Below are 19,826 nucleotides of genomic sequence, written 5' to 3'. Positions count from 1 at the left end.
AATGACTCTAAATTACTTGCAGCTGGTGGATGGCCATAAGATGATAAATTATGTTGACGAATGTAACCACGCGTAATTTGCCGCTCTAGAATATATTGCCATCACAGTTAAGTTTCCTCACTTCCGTTTAAGTACATGGCGGAGTTCGCTCAAACTTTCATAACTGTTTGCCCTTCATCTGTAAATAACGTGAAGGAATGAATTATGGCTTCTACCAATTTTAGCAGAATCACGACCCTTGTCATTTTTAAACTGTAGAATATAAATCTTAAGCCCAAGTCTCACTTTTGTCGGTAGACGCCGGTAATGCCCAGGTGGAGCCCCGGTGAAAGTCGGCAGCGTCCCGGCGGAGCCCCGGTATACTGTGACTCCACCGGCACTCACCGGGGCTATACCGGCATCAGAACCCGGCAGAGCTACGGCAACGCCTCGGTTTAACCTCGGTCGTCGCCGGTAATGCCTAGGCGGAGCCCCGGTTAATGCCGACTGGGCCTTTATTTTTGTGAATTAAACTGTACACTTTAACTGGTTAGCAAATTTCTCTCCAATTTGAACAGTTGAAGAACCTTTATTTGTAGGTTATTGTAAAGGCATGGATTTTGGCTTTTACCAAATCCAGCTTAATGATGAACCGTTATCGTTTGTTTTTATGCCCCCGGATCGAATGATCGGGGGTATATTAATTTTGGCCTGCCTGTCTGTCTGTCTGCCTGTCTGTCATTGTATGTGTCTGTCTGTCATCGTATGTGTCTGTCTGTCAATATATGTGTGTGTCTGTCCCAATACTTTTACCTTGGTAATAACTTTTGCAATATTGATGATAGCAACTTGATATTTGGCATGCATGTGTATCTCATGGAGCTGCACATTTTGAGTGGAGAAAGGTCAAGGTCTTCCTCCAAAGTCAAAGGTCAAATATATGGCTTCAAAGTGGCACAGAAGGGGGCATTGTGTATAACAAACACAGCTCTTGTTCTTCTGTGTAATTCATATGAATAATTACTTCTGGTGGCGACTTGATTTTAACGGGGCCATTTCACAGATTTGTGCATGTTTTGAAGTTTGTCATAAAATTCTTTATATTGATATATGTAAACATTGGATCTAGAAAGCTCAAGTACAAAATCAATAATATTTTACAAAAGACAAAAAGGAACCCGCAACAGGGCTCGAACCACTGACCCCTGGAGTCCTGGAGTAAAAATGAAACACTCGGCCATCCGTGCGCATGCAATCAATGATGTATTATATACTTTATATAAGCAATCCTCGTAGTTCCACAAAATATTACGCCAACAACAGAACTCTCAAAATTATTCAATCTTTTCGCGTTGCAGCGATTTATAATTTGCAGGTTTTTAAATCGTCAAAAGATGCATATAATGGCTATTTAGAGCATGGTTAATGTTCAGTATTAATGTGTCCTCACAAATATCATAACAAAAACGAAAATTTGCGAATATGAAACAACTGTTTTTAATTTTGTCAATTTACCAAAACGTGAAAAGACTCCTTTTACTGGTTAGTGCATTTACTCAATCTTGTGCAGATGAACAACTGAAATACAAAAATTAATCGATAAGGAATATATTTAGGCTTCAACAAATTGTAATGTAATTACGTGTAAAACGGCCTTAATGTCATTTAAAAAAAGCCCTCAAAATGTCATCAATTAGTCAGATACCTGACTTAAAAAAGTCTTATGAGTCGGATCATTCAAACATCGTACCAAACAATTTGAAGTCATGGCTTTATTAAATGTAAAGAGTAACAATTCTATTGCTCTGTTTAATATCAAACGGTCTGTAGTTTTATAGGTTATAGAATATAATAAATTCTCTTTTTTTGCCATTTGATTTTGAAAGAGACGCTCGGAGGGTTTTTTACGAACATTGAAATGTTTTGTGAATATGTGTGATACTTGGAGCTCGATAAAAACGGTTATAGCCCACAATGTGTTTTTGCATTGCACTTACTGGTGGCCACAGACGTATTCATTTTCCGTGTTAGTCTTTCTGTATGTTTCAGAGTTGTTAATTGTGTGTGTCTTCCAATGAAGTGAACAGCGCTAAGCTATGTGTGCTGTTTTGAACTAAACAAAAACGAATTTAACCCCCAATCATTTTATTCAAAATAGCTGAAACCAGATTTATTCAATTTTATAAGTGTTTTCTGTTCTTGTGTTTCAAGTCTAGAACATATGTTTTTCATACTTGACGAAGTGGCTTATTCTCATAAATAAAGGAGCATAATATATAAAACGGTTTCTCTACAGCTGGTGCAACTGAAGTTAATATATGTGTTTACATTATTATTTAACACTGTTTAAAATTCATGAATTGGCATTTTTCAACTTTTTGTTCTCGACAGTGGTCAAGATTTTGATGTGCAAATATAACACAATCATCGAATTGGAAAGTAAATAAACTTAAGACACATTACAACATCAGTTTTTATTCGGTCTTCGTACTCGGACACAGAATTCCAGCACGTCTGTCAGCAAGGCTACTCGGGATATTAGTCCTCTGTTGACGCTGAAAAATAGGTCATGGGGAATATTTGAGAACGCAGTATGAATCAATTTAAGAGTATTTAAATGGGTGACTTTATTCAGATTAAAATGTATCATGTTTGATGTCATGCAAACTTTTTAATTCCACATTTCAATTTCCATGTTTACATAGTTTAAACATTTTTAAACTATGGCATAGTTTGTAAATTATAGTTTTATTCATCTTTTTTAGTATTATTATTTCTCTTTTCCCAAATGTAATTGTCTATTGATGCATTTACGAGGATATGCGTACTCATCTTTCAAGGACTTTGATTGAACAAGTTTTGTCGAATCTTTCATTTTATTTTCCGATACCATTTATACTTTTGATCACGGCACCCTCACTTTACAAGTTGAACAAAAAACAATATCGAGCTGTTTGATATTATAAATTAATTCTGTTATTCGGATATAGCGTTATATTATCGTAACAACTCCATACAAGTATAACAAATTACCAAAATACCATAGATTACTGATATTGCCCAGAATCCATTCTTATTTTGAAACACAGTTTTGCATAATTAATATGTTTTAAGGCATTGAAACGCGATAAGGATAAATTATGAATCTTTTTAATTAATTTGAGAAGCGTTGTTCGAATTAAGTGATCACAATAATAACCATGGAACTTATGTCCTGTCGCTTTCAGTTTGCACCTCGGAAATCACATACTTTTTTAGGGTCATTATGGCGATGTTTATAATTGCATTGATGATATTGATTATGATATTTGTCATTATTCATATCATGTTAATGATGATAATTTTTTAACCATTGCGTGCTAATATTTGTTACGTTTTTTTGAAAATGTTTGCGACATTTTTTACATTTCGGGTTAATTATTAGTGAAACAATTGGTCATATGTAGATCTAATATATGTAAAGTACATATAGTTGATGTATTGTTGTACCTATCAGCTTTACCACAATTTACCTTATTACACATATTTAACTATAGATTTACTATCGATAGTTATAAAACGGTAAACCAATATTTAGTAGTATATTCATGCACTGTTGCAATTAATTTTATTATTACTTTGCATAATACTGACTATTGACATCTGGATGTATTTATTGTTCGGAAACTTGTATTACTGCTAATGAAATGCTGATACGTTGTGACATTGATACCATCAAACTATTTTTATCTTATGATACTGTACAATTTATTAATAAAGCACACGAATACTTCTTGAGCATCATTAGACGTCATTGACTAAGTAATACGAACATGGTGCAATAATTCGTAATCGTTGTCGATAAAAAAAATTGTTTATCAATTATATATTTGTTGGTGAGGTCAAATAACACTGGCTATGAGGTTATTCACCATCTTTTAAAATAAACACAATATTATCAAAATATTGACACCAAACCATAGGGAAATTATCATTCCTTGTCGTTTCATGATTGGTTTATCGTCAATCGGTACTCTTAACTCATTCTCTGGATAAAATGCAATATTAAACATGTATTATCTTACCACCACATGTTGCGTCCGCCAAGGGACCAGCAACCTCGTCAATGTTTTCGTAGTTCTTCACTTCGAAAACGTACTCATTCTTCGATGCCACACTTCTGAGCTCATCTAGGTTGTCTGCGAAACTTCCGACGCCGACGGTGTACACCGTGACACCACTGTCTTTTAGGAGTTGACCTTGTTCCTTAGTTTTATTCAAGTCACCGCTTAAGCCTACAAACGAATCAGGTAATATTCGAATTTTTAATACTTGATACATATAAATAGTATGCATTAACAAGCTAGCAATGTAATCGGACATATTGGAATAACGACTTTGTCCGAAGATGCAAGACGATGATCTGGACTACAACTATATGGTTATAGACATCTTGATAGTTTGTTATAAGATGCTTACTTATTCATCCTTGCCAACAAAAAGGAATTTCCTGAAACCCGTATTTACGTTATTTCATCATGTCATAAAAAGTGTAAATTTCATGCGCTTGTAAATATTAAACTATTCAGAAATGAAATAAAATTTTCTTTAGTGAATTATAGCTACTAAAGGAACGTTTGTTAACAGTTACGAGTTTTGTGATTATTTGTGGGCGCATTGTGAGACCAAGGCAAGCCTTTTCGCCTGTCAAATCATCTCTCCCCCCCCTCCCCCATCAAATGATTTTCATTTACCGTTCCACAGCCTGCTGTATTAATTGAAATGCTTTATGTCGTGCTGTAATAATTGTCGCGTATTTTAAAGACTATTTGTCGCTTGTCTTTAACAAATTATTAGATATTTTCTCTTTGTGTTTATGCGCAATATATCAAGTCGCGATTAACGTTTTTTCCTTTAAAATTGTGGCCGTTATGACGAAAATAAAGGATACAAACTTGTGTGTATTGATCTCGATATTAAGTTACTTCAACATGTGCCATTCAATATTGAAATGCAAGCACGGATGTCATTGGATGTCATTGGATGCACTAAAACGTACCCCGTAGATATCTCCAATGTTGCCATACTCAAGGTCTAGAGGCTATAAACAGTACAGCTATGTTTGTTTTGTGGATGAAATATATTTACGATCTTTCTTACACGTATTTTGTTTGAGAACTTTCTGTAGAAAGATACATCGCTGAACTAAAAGTTTAATATATATTTTTAGATAGACCACATATATTTGCATACTTTGATTTTAAAACCCACCCCTGTATGTTGTATAGAATACTGATATAAGTTCGACAGTAGGACACTGCAATGTGTATTATTCGATTACCGCGTCACGATTCGGCATTTATGATTTTATTTTGTCGACGTAGGTACAATTCATTAAGGTATGGTAAGACTTGGTTTGTGATCCATTCTGGGGTGAGGTTCGGCTAGCACTAAAATCAGTTTTAACCCCCTTTTGTTTGCACTGACCGTTCCAAAGAGGTAATCTCTGTTTTGTTCATTTGATATTTATTGTTCTGTAATAAATGTCGTGGATATGAAGGCTACGTTTTTCCTAACATAGTATCTTGAGTTTCTTTGTGTGCTATATTACCATCTGACACCAGAATTGCGATGTGCGACGAATTAGGTCTCATTCCTTTTTCCCCAGTGAACATGGACTCGCGGGCCACTTGTAGAGCCTCGTACGTGTGGGTTGCACCGCCTTCGTAACTAGGGCATAAACAACGAGATATCAATGTGTGGGTCGCACCGCCTTCGTAACTCGGGCATAGACAACTAGATATCAATGTGTGGGTCGCACCGCCTTCGTAACTAGGGCATAAAAAACTAGATATCAATGTGTGGGTCGCACCGCCTTCGTAACTAGGGCATAAACAACTAGATATCAATGTATGGGTCGCACCGCCTTCGTAACAAGGGCATAAACAACTAGATATCAATGTGTGGGTCGCACCACCTTCGTAACTAGGGCATAAACTACTAGATATCAATGTGTGGGTCGCACCGCCTTCGTAACTAGGGCATAAACAACTAGATATCAATGTGTGGGTCGCACCGCCTTCGTAACTAGGGCATAAACAACTAGATATCAATGTGTGGGTCGCACCACCTTCGTAACTAGGGCATAAACTACTAGAAATCAATGTGTGGGTCGCAGCGCCTTCGTAACTAGGGCATAAACAACTAGATATCAATGTGTGGGTCGCACCGCCTTCGTAACTAGGGCATAAACAACTAGATATCAATGTGTGGGTCGCACCGCCTTCGTAACTAGGGCATAAACAACTAGAAATCAATGTGTGGGTTGCACCGCCTTCGTAACTAGGGCATAAACAACTAGATAACAATGTGTGGGTCGCACCGCCTTCGTAACTAGGGCATAAACAACTAGATATCAATGTGTGGGTCGCACCGCCTTCGTAGCTAGGGCATAAACAACTAGATATCAATGTGTGGGTCGCACCACCTTCGTAACTAGGGCATAAACAACTAGATATCAGTGTGTGGGTCGCACCGCCTTCGTAACTAGGGCATAAACAACTAGATATCAATGTGTGGGTCGCGTCGCCTTCGTAACTGGGGCATAAACAACTAGATATCAATGTGTGATAATAAACAGTTTTTATCTTAATGGTGAAAGGTGATTATGTGAAAGACATTCTCGTGTTTACCTGCTGTAAGGTAGCGCACCTCTAATGATTTCCCGCGATTTCTTCGAAGGTTGAAGAGCCTACTATTAGGTGCCGTAGCCTAGTGGTTAAGGCGATAGACTAGAAATCTTTTGGGATATTCCCGCGCAGGTTCGAATCCTGCCGACGACGTATACTTTTTTGCGACGCGTTTTATTTATTTTCTTACGTAATTTGATTTAATATGGCATATAAGCTATATTTATTGTTAAATATGTTGCAATTTGTATGCACATTCTTCAATTATTAAAATTAAAACAACGTTATGGCGAAATTGGGTGATTTACTGTTGAAAATACGAACATGCATGTTGCATTTTTATTTTTATTTTAAAAAGTAAACGGCAAATCTGTCTAGTTCTTTGTATTTTTGCTGTATATAGTGTTTCTATAAAAACTAAGTTTAAAATATGACTTAAATGATACTATTTTGAATTTTATGACACTTTGTTTTTAACCGACCCAATTTTTACTTGGCTGAAATCACTTACATTTCATGGCGCTCTTCCATAGATAAAAATTTGTAAAAAATAAATATCTGTAAAAGAATACTTATTTCATTATGTTTAAACTTTAAACACCTTTACAGCATCTGTACACACCAACTGCATGCCCATCTTTGGAAATTTGAATGAATTATGGAACTTTTATATACCCTAGGGGTGAAAATAAACTGGACAAAAGCCGAGAGTGGGGGTGGTTTTGAAAAAATTGGTATATTTTTTTAAAAAGCATGGAAAGCCTACCTACAAATTTGCATGAAGTTCAGTGAAATGATGCTGATTAAGAAAATAATTAATTAGATTATATTTGGATATGTGCCCATTAGAGGTGCGCTACCTATGTAATGCCGTCAAATTATGAACTGTGCATTAGAATATTTATACACAGCAAACCGTTTTAGAAACAAACATAAGTAAAGGTCCTTTAATACCAGGAAATATTGCAAATGTATCAACAGGGTGCAGTTTGGTAGACGTACTTATTTACCAATGTAAAGAATGAATCGAAATGCTTAAGAAAACACAAATATTCGAAAGCCAAATATAAACTATGTGTTTCAAGGAGGCATGCAAAGTCGGGCTGTAATAAGTGGAAACCAAATTTTCTTATAAAAGGATAGCCCATGAATGATGCAATTTTAGAAATAACTATATGATTAGACTTATGATGTCTGAATATAAGAAATTGGGATTAAAGGAAATAGGTTCGATCAGCGTATCAGAGATTTAACATTCACAGCTGATTCGAGTTGAATTATTGGGCTATTTTTTAAATCACTTCACGACACGTAAGAAACAACAATTAATTGAACAAGCATAACGTGCAAACACAAATCCTTGACCACTTATTACTGATATGAGATGAATTGTAACTAGTGACCCTTTACCTGATGTTACGGATGTGCTCGATCATACTTGTTTTGTCATTAATGAATGTATTCAAGTCGAATGAAATGGCGACCCGGTCCGAGAAGAACATGAGACCGAAGCGCGTCCTGTTAGCGGGGAACCTGTTCATCATGTCGATGAGAAACTCCTTGGTTTGGTTAAAACCATCCAGCCCGACACTACCCGAGGAGTCTATAATGAACACCATGTCGACAGACTTGCGGATACATTCTGCAACAAAACGAGAACACGTGTCTTATTTGGGGAGAATAATTCTATTTAAGTGCAGGAGAATTTCAACTCGATGTCAATTTTGAATAAAATAATTGAATTTTTAATTAATCTGATAAAGAAGGAACCATTAACGGCAAAAATATAATAGTTTGCCGACCAATCAGCACTTTAAGATTCAAACATGATATCCATTTGAAGCAAGACATGAAAAAACATTTTCTGACGGAATAGTTCTTAAATTAAGGATTTCTAGACTAATCGTCATATTGTTCTTTAAGTTAATGAATACAAATTGACGAGGTCCATTAATTGTAAGATGGAATTTGTTTGATGTATCGTAATCAAGATTTTCTTACCGCACCGCGGAATTGCAGTCCAGGTTAAATTCCGTTGACATTTGATAACCGCATCACCGACAAGTCTGAACTTCTCATTGCAAACAAGTCTAGAAGGAATCAGAAACGTTATTTATTAAAGACCGTAAACCGGCTTTGATTGTTTATATGAATGTCTTCATTTTGAACTTTTCATACACCTCGCAGTAAAGCCGAAATAAATAATAAAACATCAAACAAAACAATATCGAATCAAAATAATTTTGGCAATCACCTATATCCAGGCTCATTCGTTTCATTGCAGATTCTCTCCGTATCGTTGTAATAGGTCTCAACTCCACATTCGCATTTGTATTCATCACAGAAACACCTGGAATCGTTGCACAAGTTTCCCAATTGGAATTTTCCATTTGAATCTTGAAGTTCTCCACAGCCTGAAATAAAACAATTTTAAAACACTGCGTTTTTCACGCAGATTGCAAGTTGTTTATGTATCTGCTATCGCCGTAGTCAACAACAGTTATTAAATCGACTGCTGGTTTGGCAAATGCGTTTTATTTGTCAGTTCAATGCATTCTTAAGCCATACGAAAAAGTTGCTATTCTTACCGACACATTGCGGTAATGCCGACCAGACGGCGTTCAGTTCACAGACGATGGAGTTCGAACCATTAAACGCGTAACCTTTGTTACACTGGTAGGTGACATTTGTTCCGAGATCGTATTTGTCTGAAAAAAAAATCATTTTATTATTCCGTCACAGTCATATAACTATACGGTCCCGTGATAGTACATCGGGCTATTAAACTTCCTTGTCATTAAGAGGAGAGTGCATTCATGATCTCGGATGCCTTATGATAATGTTATAATTATAAGAAGATACTTATTTTGGCAAACAACAATACTTCATTATTTTAACGGAAACTTTATTATATAATAGCCCCTTTCTTTGTCCGTGCTTCCGTCTATTTTCTTATCCAGATTATGTATTATCTACAACTGGATGAAATTCAACGACTATTGTGACTAAAAAGATGTAATCATTCATCGAGGAGGATCCGTTGCTTTTATTCGTAGTTATGGGACTTTGAACTGTTTAAATATTGCCATGAAGTATATATTGTGCACCTGCTTGTATGGTCTATTGATTTTCAACAAACCAATGACAATACACAGGCCCGTACCCAGGCCATGGGCCCTCGGGCCTAGCCCCCCCCCCCCCCCCAGCTGGCTGTCAAATTAGGACTTTTCTAATAATAGGCCTTCTGCAATTTTTTCTCTCATGAAAGGGCCCACAGTACACTTTCACTCAATTCGAAAGAGGAGATGTGTTTTATTGTCCTGATAAACTGGGATTAACGCTATTTTACTCCCTATTGAAGATAAGCCCCTAGGCAATGTTTTCTTACGCCTTGTACACACATACCTGATCATACAATTGCCCCTTGTGATCCTTAATGCTATATCTATCGATGGGTAATGTAAAACGTCTTTTGATTGGCCAAGGAAAGAGAAGCAGCGAATGGAAGCAAATGATACAGGAGGTCGAAGGTCTGAAAATTGCTGATTTAATAATTTGTGAAAAACAAGTAATGTTGAAAGCAATTAGAGATGTGATATGGATAATTGGCATTAATATGAACTGGAAAGTTTCTTTGCTTAAGTTCAACGCCCATAATTTCGCCAAAAAAACAATTGACTTGAACGAAAGTCATACTTCATCCGTAAGTCATGTAAGTAGACTCACATACCAAATATAAAAGGTAAATATTTTAAAGCGTTTCCAAAAAAAGTTTGGAAAATGAAATGCTATATGCCACCCTGCCGGGGGCATAATAATCAGCTCAATTTCAGAAAGAGTTCGAAAAAAACCATCAGTAAAACGATGTTTATATAGAAAAATGTATTTTCAAGGCCCATAACTTCGCCAAATATCAATGGTCCAGAACAAATTGCACACTTTATATGATGGTCATGAAGGTAGACTCACATACCAAAAATCAGCTCAATATCTTAAATAGTTCCGTCAAAAACGTACACAAAACGATTAATATAGAAAAAAATTCAAGGTCCAATCTAATGTCGCAGTTGTAGACGATTTTGATGGTTTATCTGTGTTGATGATGGTGAAAGTAAAACTGTGTAATAGATTATAAATATTTTATGAGGAATTTACTTTGAAACTATAGAGGAGGTTGAATTCAAAGAGAAAATATTTCACACCAATGTAAAAGGTTTTGACTTCAGAAAGGTTCTGATTTACTTGTTATATTCCATAAAGTTATATTAGAAAATAAGTTTTAAGCATTAAAAATCACCATGCAAAGTGCCAAATAAAAACAAGAGCACCGCATAATGGGTGCCACGCTCGGCTGCGAAAGCTTGTAAGAATTTTTTTTAAATTTTTTAGAGGTCAAAGTGAGCTTTGACCTAGTGACCCAAAAATGGGTGTGGCGTGTAGAACTCATCAAGGTGCATCTACATATGAAGTTTCAAAGTTGTAGGTGGAAGGACTATAATTTTAGAGCCAATGTTAAAAACCTTTACAAACCTTGACACGGACGGCGGACACGACGAGCTGGCTATGAATATACCTCGGGTTTTCTCCGAACAGCCGAGCTAAAAAATATGGCAGGGAGACTCCTCCTGCACCCTTCCCGGCCCCCCCCCCCCCCCAGTAAAAAATTCCTGAGTACGACCCTGATACAATACATTTCGCATGGAGTTTTGATGATTTATACAGCAATATGCTGTTTTGAAGATATACTGAACACATTATCTAGTGCATTTTTGTTTTGACTGTACAGAGAGCAAATACTTTTGTTTCATTCAAATGCAAACTACTGGGATGAAAAAAACATATTACAGTTACTATGCAGAATGTTATGTTTGTATAGATGTATTACTATTAGTTTTTAAGATTGAGCCATTTGTATTGTGTCAGCACTTCCACCAGTGTTTCCTAGTTAATTCCTTTTCGTGCATACCTTATTGGATGATAGGAGACTTATGTACTTATTATGTTTTGCTAGGAATATAAGTTCCAGTTTTTGTTACCGGATAAGACACCGCTCTTTTGTTGAAAATGTATTTATAAACGATCAAAGTGTAACACATTTCTTTTCATAAGTATTGACATAATGTGTGGATTAAAACTTGCCTAAATGAAAGCCGTTTTGTCCAGGTGTTGTCATCATATTTGTTGTTTCGTCAGCAAACATGGTCACTGCTGTGCTAGCATCAGTCGATGATACCGTTATGAGATCCGATTGCGTTGTTGTGGTAAAATCTGGCGTGGTGGTGAGATCGGGCATGGTGTTTAAATCTGCGGTGGTGGTGAAATTTGCGGCCGTGGTTGTTGTCGTCAATATTGCGGTTGTGGTAGTGTCAACTGTCGGTTTTGGACTGTCAACCCTGAATACTGAGCCATTCACTATGGCTGGTATCGCTGGGCATTTTGGGGCTGAAATAACTAAGTTTCAAATGCAATACATGTAAGTTTATCAAACAATATCATTTCAACAAAGCATATAAGCATGTATTATATGTGTTTAATCAAATGGACTAGATATGACCAATCTCGAATTTGAATATACAATTTACATAAGTGATCGTAGGATTCTGTAAGAGTATTGAGATGTATTAAGAAATATATCGACATTGTTTCGTTTGTTAAAATATGAGAGGGTTATTTTCGATAAAATTCACTGTTTATGCATTTGACGAGTTTGCTTAGCCCATGCGTATATCTGAAGAAAAGAAGATCTGTCTTAGTAAATAAGTCTGTCAGCACGATAAGCGTCCGTAGACAGGTATGAATGATTATTTTATCAGTTAGAATACAAAGACATGAAACATGTTGTAATCAATTATATTTAAAGTAATGTCACCCTGAAATTAAGAATTCGAACATATAAAATTTAAAGCTATTGCACAACTCTCTTACGCGTTCATTATTTTGACTCTTTAAGTTTAGAATGTTAAAATCAGTCCATCATTTGTTATACGATCCCATTTGATTAGCTTACACTACGTCACTTGCTAATGACACATTATATTATATCTTCCTTACTGGTACACATGGGCGGAGTCGTCCACTGCGGTATTTCATTCCCCGCTATAAACGAGCATGTGATGACTTCTTCACCAACCAGCTGGTAGCCCCGTTCGCAAGTATACGCCGCTGTAGAGTTCACGGTCATAGTGTACCCTGGCCGAGGGCTCCCGTTCGCCACAACGGGAGGGAGACCACAGCCTGCACATATAGAAGAAAACAATATTGATTGTGAATATTCTTGATTTGTTTGTCAATTGCACTATTGCACTATTCAACAAAATGGAAGTATGAAACATCTCGAAGCGTAAATAATAATTTCGCCGTGAATGGAATGTGATGGATTTCATTCCAACTTTTGCATTCGAGTAACTTTGATGTGTACAAGATCGTAATGTAATAAGGTTTGTCTTATACCAGTGTTTGAAGATGTGTGGTTATTTGTGTTTTAGCTTTTTTAATTTAAGAAAATATAAACTCCAAAAGTGTGTTGAATCAACTCAGCTTAATGCTTTCGATTAACTTGGATTATTAAGCTCTAAGAGTGTGTAAATGCTAGTAAAGGAAGGACTTTTAAAGGTCGCCGTGGTGTAATGGATATGGTGTCCGCCTAGCGACCGTGAGGCCACGGGTTCGATTCCCACCACTTTAGATCTCCACCAAAGACACCAAGTACTGGTTCTAGGCCCAGGAAACGGACTCGAGAGCGTTTATATAAGCCAAAGGCTTTCGATGCAATCGAGCTATTATAAGTAGGTTTAAACTAAACTAAAGGAAGGAATTTTGACTGATCAGTTTGGCAGAATATTATAACCTTTATCTTTTCTTATAGTATATAACGCATCATCCCTATTTTTTGTGCTCAACTCTTCATAAGTGACTACTTTATTTCGCTCGAAAGAGCAGAATGATCTATATGATAAGATGTAGGGAGAAATTTCTCTCTGACCAGTTCTGATATAATTATTCTCTTTGTTCTTCCAATGTATCATATGTAAGCCACATTAAAGTGTGTACGCCTTTCCTCGTTAACTGCTTTAAGAGATACTCATACTGTCACAGCTGAATGACTTTGATGTGTAAAATGATCTTAACCAAGGAATTTTACTGTAACCAATTTTGGGGATGTTTTTTTGTATGTCTTGTTTGCCCTAAAGAATATATGAGACGCGTTCTGAGAAAACTGGGCATAATGCATGTGCGTAAAGTGTCATCCCAGATTAGCCTGTGCAGTCTGCACAGGCTTATCACAGACGACACTTTCCGCCTAAACTTTATTTTCGGTAAGGAGGGACTTCCTTGAAACTAAAAATACCATAAAAGCGGAAAGTGTCGTCCCTGATTAGCCTGTGCAGGCTGCACATGCTAATCTGGGACGACACTTTACGCACATGCATTAAGCCCAGTTTTCTCAGAACGCGACTCACATAATTCCGAAATATATTGTGTTCTCATCTCCTATTATACTGCTAGGTGGATTGTGTTCTTACTTTGACACTTGACCGTAATGTGTTAAGTATTGGAAAGGATGATATGTAACTTTAAAACATCTTCGGAACTATTGTCTTTTTATATTAATGATATACATTGTATATGAAGATTCGTTATTATGAAACCGATCCTCTTAAACTGTATGCTGGGTGTTTGTGACACAGAACTGGTGGATTTGTCTGTGTCAAAAAATGTGTTGATGAGTGTCTGTGACATAGCGTAAATGCTTTGTAAAGTTTATGAATGTACGTGAATTATATTGAAAGAGTATTTGTAAAAGTTGTCGTTCAGTTTCAATCTCCTTCCAAAATCCGCCCGAATATAATTTATTAGAAAATAAAAATATTTTTAAAAATCGTAACTTTCCTACCCGGGATACACGTTGGATACATGCTCCAGTTGCCCGTATGAAGACACGTGACATTCTGCTCGCCGAGGAGCTCGGCGTGTGTCTGACATTCGTAGGTCGTGACGTCACCTTCTAGTGTTCCGTTCGAGCCCGAAATGTTTGCATACATGACCTTCTGTGGCAGTCCGCAATCTTAAAGGTTGTTTTGCAAATATTTTGGTAATAATTGCGAAGTCTAGCAGCATTTTACAAACATTTTAATAATACCATCGTAAAGTAATATTTTTGCCATTGTTGATTACCCAGTATTCTAGTGTGGTTTTTGTTTTAAGATTTTTGGTCAGTACTTGTTTTCCTTTTGAGTCATTATATTGGCAATAACTCGACAAAAATCAAACGTTGAAACATTTAAAATTGACTATCCGAAGGGCATTTTACTGACAGTATACCCGATAATAATACTTAATTGGCACAGTAAATTTGTCACAAGTGTCATTTTCGCATTTTGATTTTTAGAGCTATTGCTCAATTTGAATATTTGAGCGAGAAAAGCGCAGCTCTGAAAATGAAAATGATCTGGAATACACGGTGATGGCAGAGAAAGCTATCGTTCAGAGGGTAAACTGCTGGCGATTGCAAACTTCCGAGAATTTTCCGAAATACTCATGGCGAAGAAATTAATATAGGTCTTCAACTCCGAATGTAAACTTATGAACGTTTGGATTACGCTTTTAGCCGGCTTGTAAGTCAGTAAAGCGCCAGACTACTCATCCAAGGATCGTGGGTCTAATCACCGGCCCGCCCATATGTTTTGTGGGATTTGTCCTAAAAACCGTTTACGGCCTTTCTCCATCACCTATGATTCAAGTTGTAATTTACTAGCATATGCACTTAGCACTTGTAAACCAGCTTACATACAACAAGTGTTATTTTGATAACTAACTTCCCTGATCTGACTTAAATAATTTCAAAAACGGCGAAACACCCAACTTTATAATCAAACTCAACTAAGGCTCGTTTAAAAATATATGGGATTTTCATGGCATCTAATTCAATCCGATATAATCTGCAAGAATGTTTAACCGGGATTAAAGACCAGATAATTAATTGATTACTTTTTGACTTTAAGGTCATATTGTCTGAATATTAAACAATTAAAATGTATTTAGTTGGTGAGTACTTACTTAGTTTCCACATGTTTTCAACATAACATGTTTGCTCAAGATCTATTTTTAAATGGGACTTTTGCTTTGCATTCAGGTTCTTTGTTTCAAATTATGACATGCATTTCGCATAGTGAGCATGTCCCCTGTCATATTATTCCACTAATTGGACAAATATTTCACTTACCCAGAACGCAGGATGGCTGCTCTGTCCAGGTTGCATATGATTGGTTGAGAAGTACGCATGCGACCGCCTCTTGACCAATCAGTTTGTAGCCACGATTGCAATTGTATGTCACCGTAGAATTAATGGTTCGGTTATATGTTTGCTCGTGCTTTCCGTTTGGGATTTGAGGTACGGGTCCACATTCTGGAAAATAATATTCCAAAATGCAACTTCGGCTATGTGTCTCTTTATCAAGTTTCTTAGTATAAATGCACTGTATGCACGCAATCCAGTATCAGTGAATCTGTGCACAGATCTTTGAATGAAATTGTTTTGTACAAATTTTTGACAGTCTTAACATAACATCGATAATATCGCGAAAAGCAGATAATCCAATACCCCACAAAGGTACACGGAGTGTGTTTGAGCCAACGGGGTTGCCGCTGGAGATCATTACTTGGTTACTATTTTATTTCATAATGCTAACAAGTGATTACCGCACAGTATATATGTACTATTGGGGCCGGAGAAAGATAGTTGCCGTTCAGAGATTAAACTTCTGGCGATGGAAATTGTCTGTGCCTTTTCCGAAATGCACACCGCGAAGGGACATATGACAACTCCGGGTGTAAACTAATGAACGTTTAAGTTACGCTTTTAGCCGGCTTCGCAGTTGGTAGAGCGCAAGACTACACACACGACGATTGTTTTTTTTTTGTTTCCTCGGTCCGTCCCTATAACTTGTGAGGGCATTTGTCATTAAATAATTTCTGCTTCTTATTAAAGTAATCATTTTCTGGCTTATGTGCACTGTTTTCTGCTAAAATACGATCAGTTTGAGTTGGATAATAACCGCCGTGATCTGAATTACATACTTTGAAAACGGCGTTGCACCAAACTGAGCTAAGGTTTGTATAAGAATTCAGTTGGGCTTTCGTGACATTTAATTCATGTAGTTTTTTAAACTGTGCTAAAATGACCTGTTTTTAGTTTATCATAACCAACTCGATATTCATTACGTTGCAATTATTTAGCAGCAGTATACACAATTGAATTGCAATCGAACGTTTAAACCTACGTTATAGACCATAACATATTCTTAGTTCCCGTAATAACTTAGTTTAATGCCACATTGTTTGCCTACTTAACAATTCTAAAATATATTATTCGGGTTAGTTCTTCATAAAATTCCACATATCGCATCATAGCATTTCCCCCCGACCGATGTTCAAATTGGACTTTTGTTATCGACCTAGCAAGCATAATAGTAAGATTCTTTGTTTAAATGTAAAATTGCATTTCGCAAGCTTAGCATGCACTTCCAGTAAATAGATATTAACTTGACTTACCAAACTCACAAGATGGTCGTTCTGTCCAGGTCGCCGTTGCTTGGTTGGTGAGAAGCACGCATGTGACCGTCTCTTGACCAATCAGATTGAAGCCACGATTACAAGTGTACGCCACCGTGGAACTGATGGTTCGGTTATATGTTTGCGCGTGCATTCCGTTAGCGATTTGGGGAAGCGGCCCACATTCTGTAAAGAAAAATTTCTAAAATTGAAAATCGGCAATGTGGCTGTTATCAATTATCTTAATATAAATGTATTGTCTGACGTGCCAAGTTGTTGTATAGATGTTTGTAGGCAGTTTTAACAGTATTTCGGTAATATCATGGCAGCTTATATGTCATTATCCGACAAAAAGCAATAAGTGTTCTTAAGCAAATAGGGTTTCTGCAAAAGATCACGAGCTCATTGTTATTTTATTTCATAATGCTAACAAGTTCTTACCTTTCTCTGAACAAGTCGGCCCGGGAGTCCACACATATACGGTCTTAGTCGGGTCCTGAATGCAGGTGATCGTAGACGGACCCATCAGCTCGTATGTGTGTTCGCATGTGTACGTCACCTTCGATTCAGGCGCATAGAACGTGACGTTGTAATCCACATGTGCATGCGCAACAGGAACCGGGGTAGAGCATCCTGTTGACATCAACAGGTACTTCTTTACATTTCCGTATGGAAACTACTCAAACGCAGATGTGTTATTGCCCACCTTTTTACTTATCATGGACATGCCGAAAGGCTGATGGAGCATCAATTTGTCTGGTCATCAATTATAATGATTTGAAACCAGCTAAAACAATGCAAGTCAGTCGATGCCTGTTGACTTTATGCAATGGAATAATCGAGAGTGGATTCATAATTTAAAGGATAACACTTGAGCCAGAACGTAGCGTCGCAGGTTCAGACCCGTCCAAAGCAAACGAAACTAACCCGTCTTTCGTATGAGAGATTACCGAATGTGATTGTACTAAGTGCTTAATTTTGGGGAATAATATTGTCCCTGGAACGGAGCATCTCTTGTATCTCCTTATGATCCCAATAAACCAACTTACATGTGGTATGGGGGCTATAGTCATAAAGGATAAAAATACATCAACATGAATCAGTCATACAATTTAATTAATTGCCAAAATATATTGTTGTAAGGTTGAATCGAAAAGAAAAACACATACCTTGAATCTGACATAAAGTGTTCATAAACATTTTATTTTAGAAAACCTTGAACAAAACGGGTTTTTTAACATATCCAGTGTTTGCCAAACGGCTTTATAATGATGCGTATTATTTTACAAACCTTGTGTTGGACAAAACGGATTCATCAGATGATTCGGGGCATGGTCATAGCAATCGCTAATCCAGTCAGGCCCGTTATTGTGCGACCGCTGTCCTGGGTTCGAGCATTCTTAAAATATATTTAATGAAACTTTATGCAGATTAGGTTCTGTAACTCGAAAGTATTAGCAGCATGCGACACAATTATTCCTTGATTGCTGACAATTATTGATAGGCCTGGTCATGAACACTTTCATTACAACACGGATATTGAAGTTATTTATTATTTATCTGATACTTTGAGGCATTAATGTTAAGGTGTTCGCATGGTACCTTTTAAAAACGAATGAAAGAATTCGCAAAAAAAGAAATATTTAAACAGTTAAACAGCATCACACAAGTTGTCATAAATTTAAAGAAAATTTAACTATGAAAATATTATCACCATCTGAAATGTCGTTCAATTCCTTAAAGCGAGATTATACGATATTTAAATTTGTTAAAGTGTAGCGTATTGATTAAAATATGTTACAACAACACAAAATAGGCAAGACAAATTATACATATAAGATGAATTTCATAAAATGCAGCAAAGACTTATAAGCGCCCCTAGCCGATTGTGACGAAGATATTTCGTACATATTTTTCCTACAATAAACGAAGCATTCGTCTTTTTATTAGGATCGGAGAAAGTGTTCGTGTGTCGTATGAATAGATATCGTTGCAGGGAATTAAAATGATCCGTAAAACAAAAGTTTGTCTTTGTGTCGTGTGAATGAATCTACACTAAAACTTAATTTAGATTCGTATCGTACATGCATGATATACATGCTGACGAATTCGACTGTACAGACATTTTCGATTTCAGAATTAAATATCTGGCTTATTACGCATTTTTCGACACGTGTTTTTCTTAACTTTTATTTTAATTTATATTGAAATATATGTATAATAAGTTTTTTTTATACATTTTATATAATTTCATAAGTATTTGTCAAAGTCGTAATATCTCGCTTTAAGCATAAAAACTATAATAATTGGTACCTGTGTTTGAAATCAAACAGAATATGGCTGCCACAATACCCCAGTGCATGTTGTTCATATTTTTGTTGCAACTGGTAACGTGTCCACCGCGGTGCAAATTGTCGAATCTAATGTTATATCTTTGTCGTCTGCAGACTGATAAGGAGTCGTCTGTGACCTAATTAAGGCCAGACGCGTCGTCTGCTCTAGTCTTGCTCCACTTCAATGGTGTAAGGACAACGCGTGTGTGATATAATGGTACATGCGCATTAAAGTAACATTACTATTCGAAATCAACGAAAATTTCGTATAATTGTTCGTAAAATAAACTTAACC

At 36.5% G+C, this 19,826-nt stretch overlaps 1 protein-coding gene across 9 annotated transcripts; it reads right to left on the bottom strand.

Moving 5' to 3' along the window:
• Positions 1-2,438: 2,438 nt before the first annotated feature.
• LOC127857522 (sushi, von Willebrand factor type A, EGF and pentraxin domain-containing protein 1-like) lies at positions 2,439-19,718 on the bottom strand. Of its 9 annotated transcripts, XM_052393923.1 has the most exons (18): positions 19,512-19,718; positions 18,490-18,597; positions 17,640-17,831; positions 17,199-17,384; positions 15,871-16,053; positions 14,542-14,712; positions 12,699-12,881; positions 11,787-12,098; positions 9,236-9,355; positions 8,902-9,061; positions 8,649-8,737; positions 8,058-8,289; positions 6,446-6,504; positions 6,089-6,241; positions 5,936-6,037; positions 5,570-5,782; positions 4,044-4,253; positions 2,439-2,534 (listed from the first exon to the last, which is right to left on the bottom strand). In XM_052393923.1, the coding sequence occupies exons 1-18, from the start codon at positions 19,567-19,569 to the stop codon at positions 2,518-2,520; spliced, it is 2,748 nt and encodes a 915-aa protein (XP_052249883.1). In that variant the 5' UTR covers positions 19,570-19,718; the 3' UTR covers positions 2,439-2,517. The 9 variants fall into 9 exon arrangements, with proteins under 9 accessions (XP_052249883.1, XP_052249884.1, XP_052249886.1 ...); XM_052393924.1 differs by lacking the exon at positions 6,089-6,241 and having other exon boundaries at positions 5,936-6,088; positions 19,512-19,717; XM_052393926.1 differs by lacking the exon at positions 6,089-6,241 and having other exon boundaries at positions 19,512-19,717.
• Between the last annotated feature and the right edge of the window lie 108 nt (positions 19,719-19,826).

This window comes from Dreissena polymorpha, chromosome 14, assembly GCF_020536995.1.
Source record: "Dreissena polymorpha isolate Duluth1 chromosome 14, UMN_Dpol_1.0, whole genome shotgun sequence".
NCBI lineage: Eukaryota > Metazoa > Mollusca > Bivalvia > Myida > Dreissenidae > Dreissena > Dreissena polymorpha.
Note: the sequence above shows the minus strand (reverse complement) of the source record. Positions and strands in the feature narration are given on the sequence as shown.

What these genes read in the sequence shown, in the direction of transcription:
- LOC127857522 (XM_052393923.1), bottom strand. Translation starts at nt 19,569, where the DNA reads ATGAACAACATGCACTGGGGTATTGTGGCAGCCATATTCTGTTTGATT. An exon ending in GTATCCAACGTGTATCCCGG is followed by an intron (nt 12,882 to 14,541) that starts GTAGGAAAGTTA and finishes CTATATGTGCAG; the next exon opens with GCTGTGGTCTCCCTCCCGTT. An exon ending in GACTCCGCCCATGTGTACCA is followed by an intron (nt 12,099 to 12,698) that starts GTAAGGAAGATA and finishes TTTGAAACTTAG; the next exon opens with TTATTTCAGCCCCAAAATGC.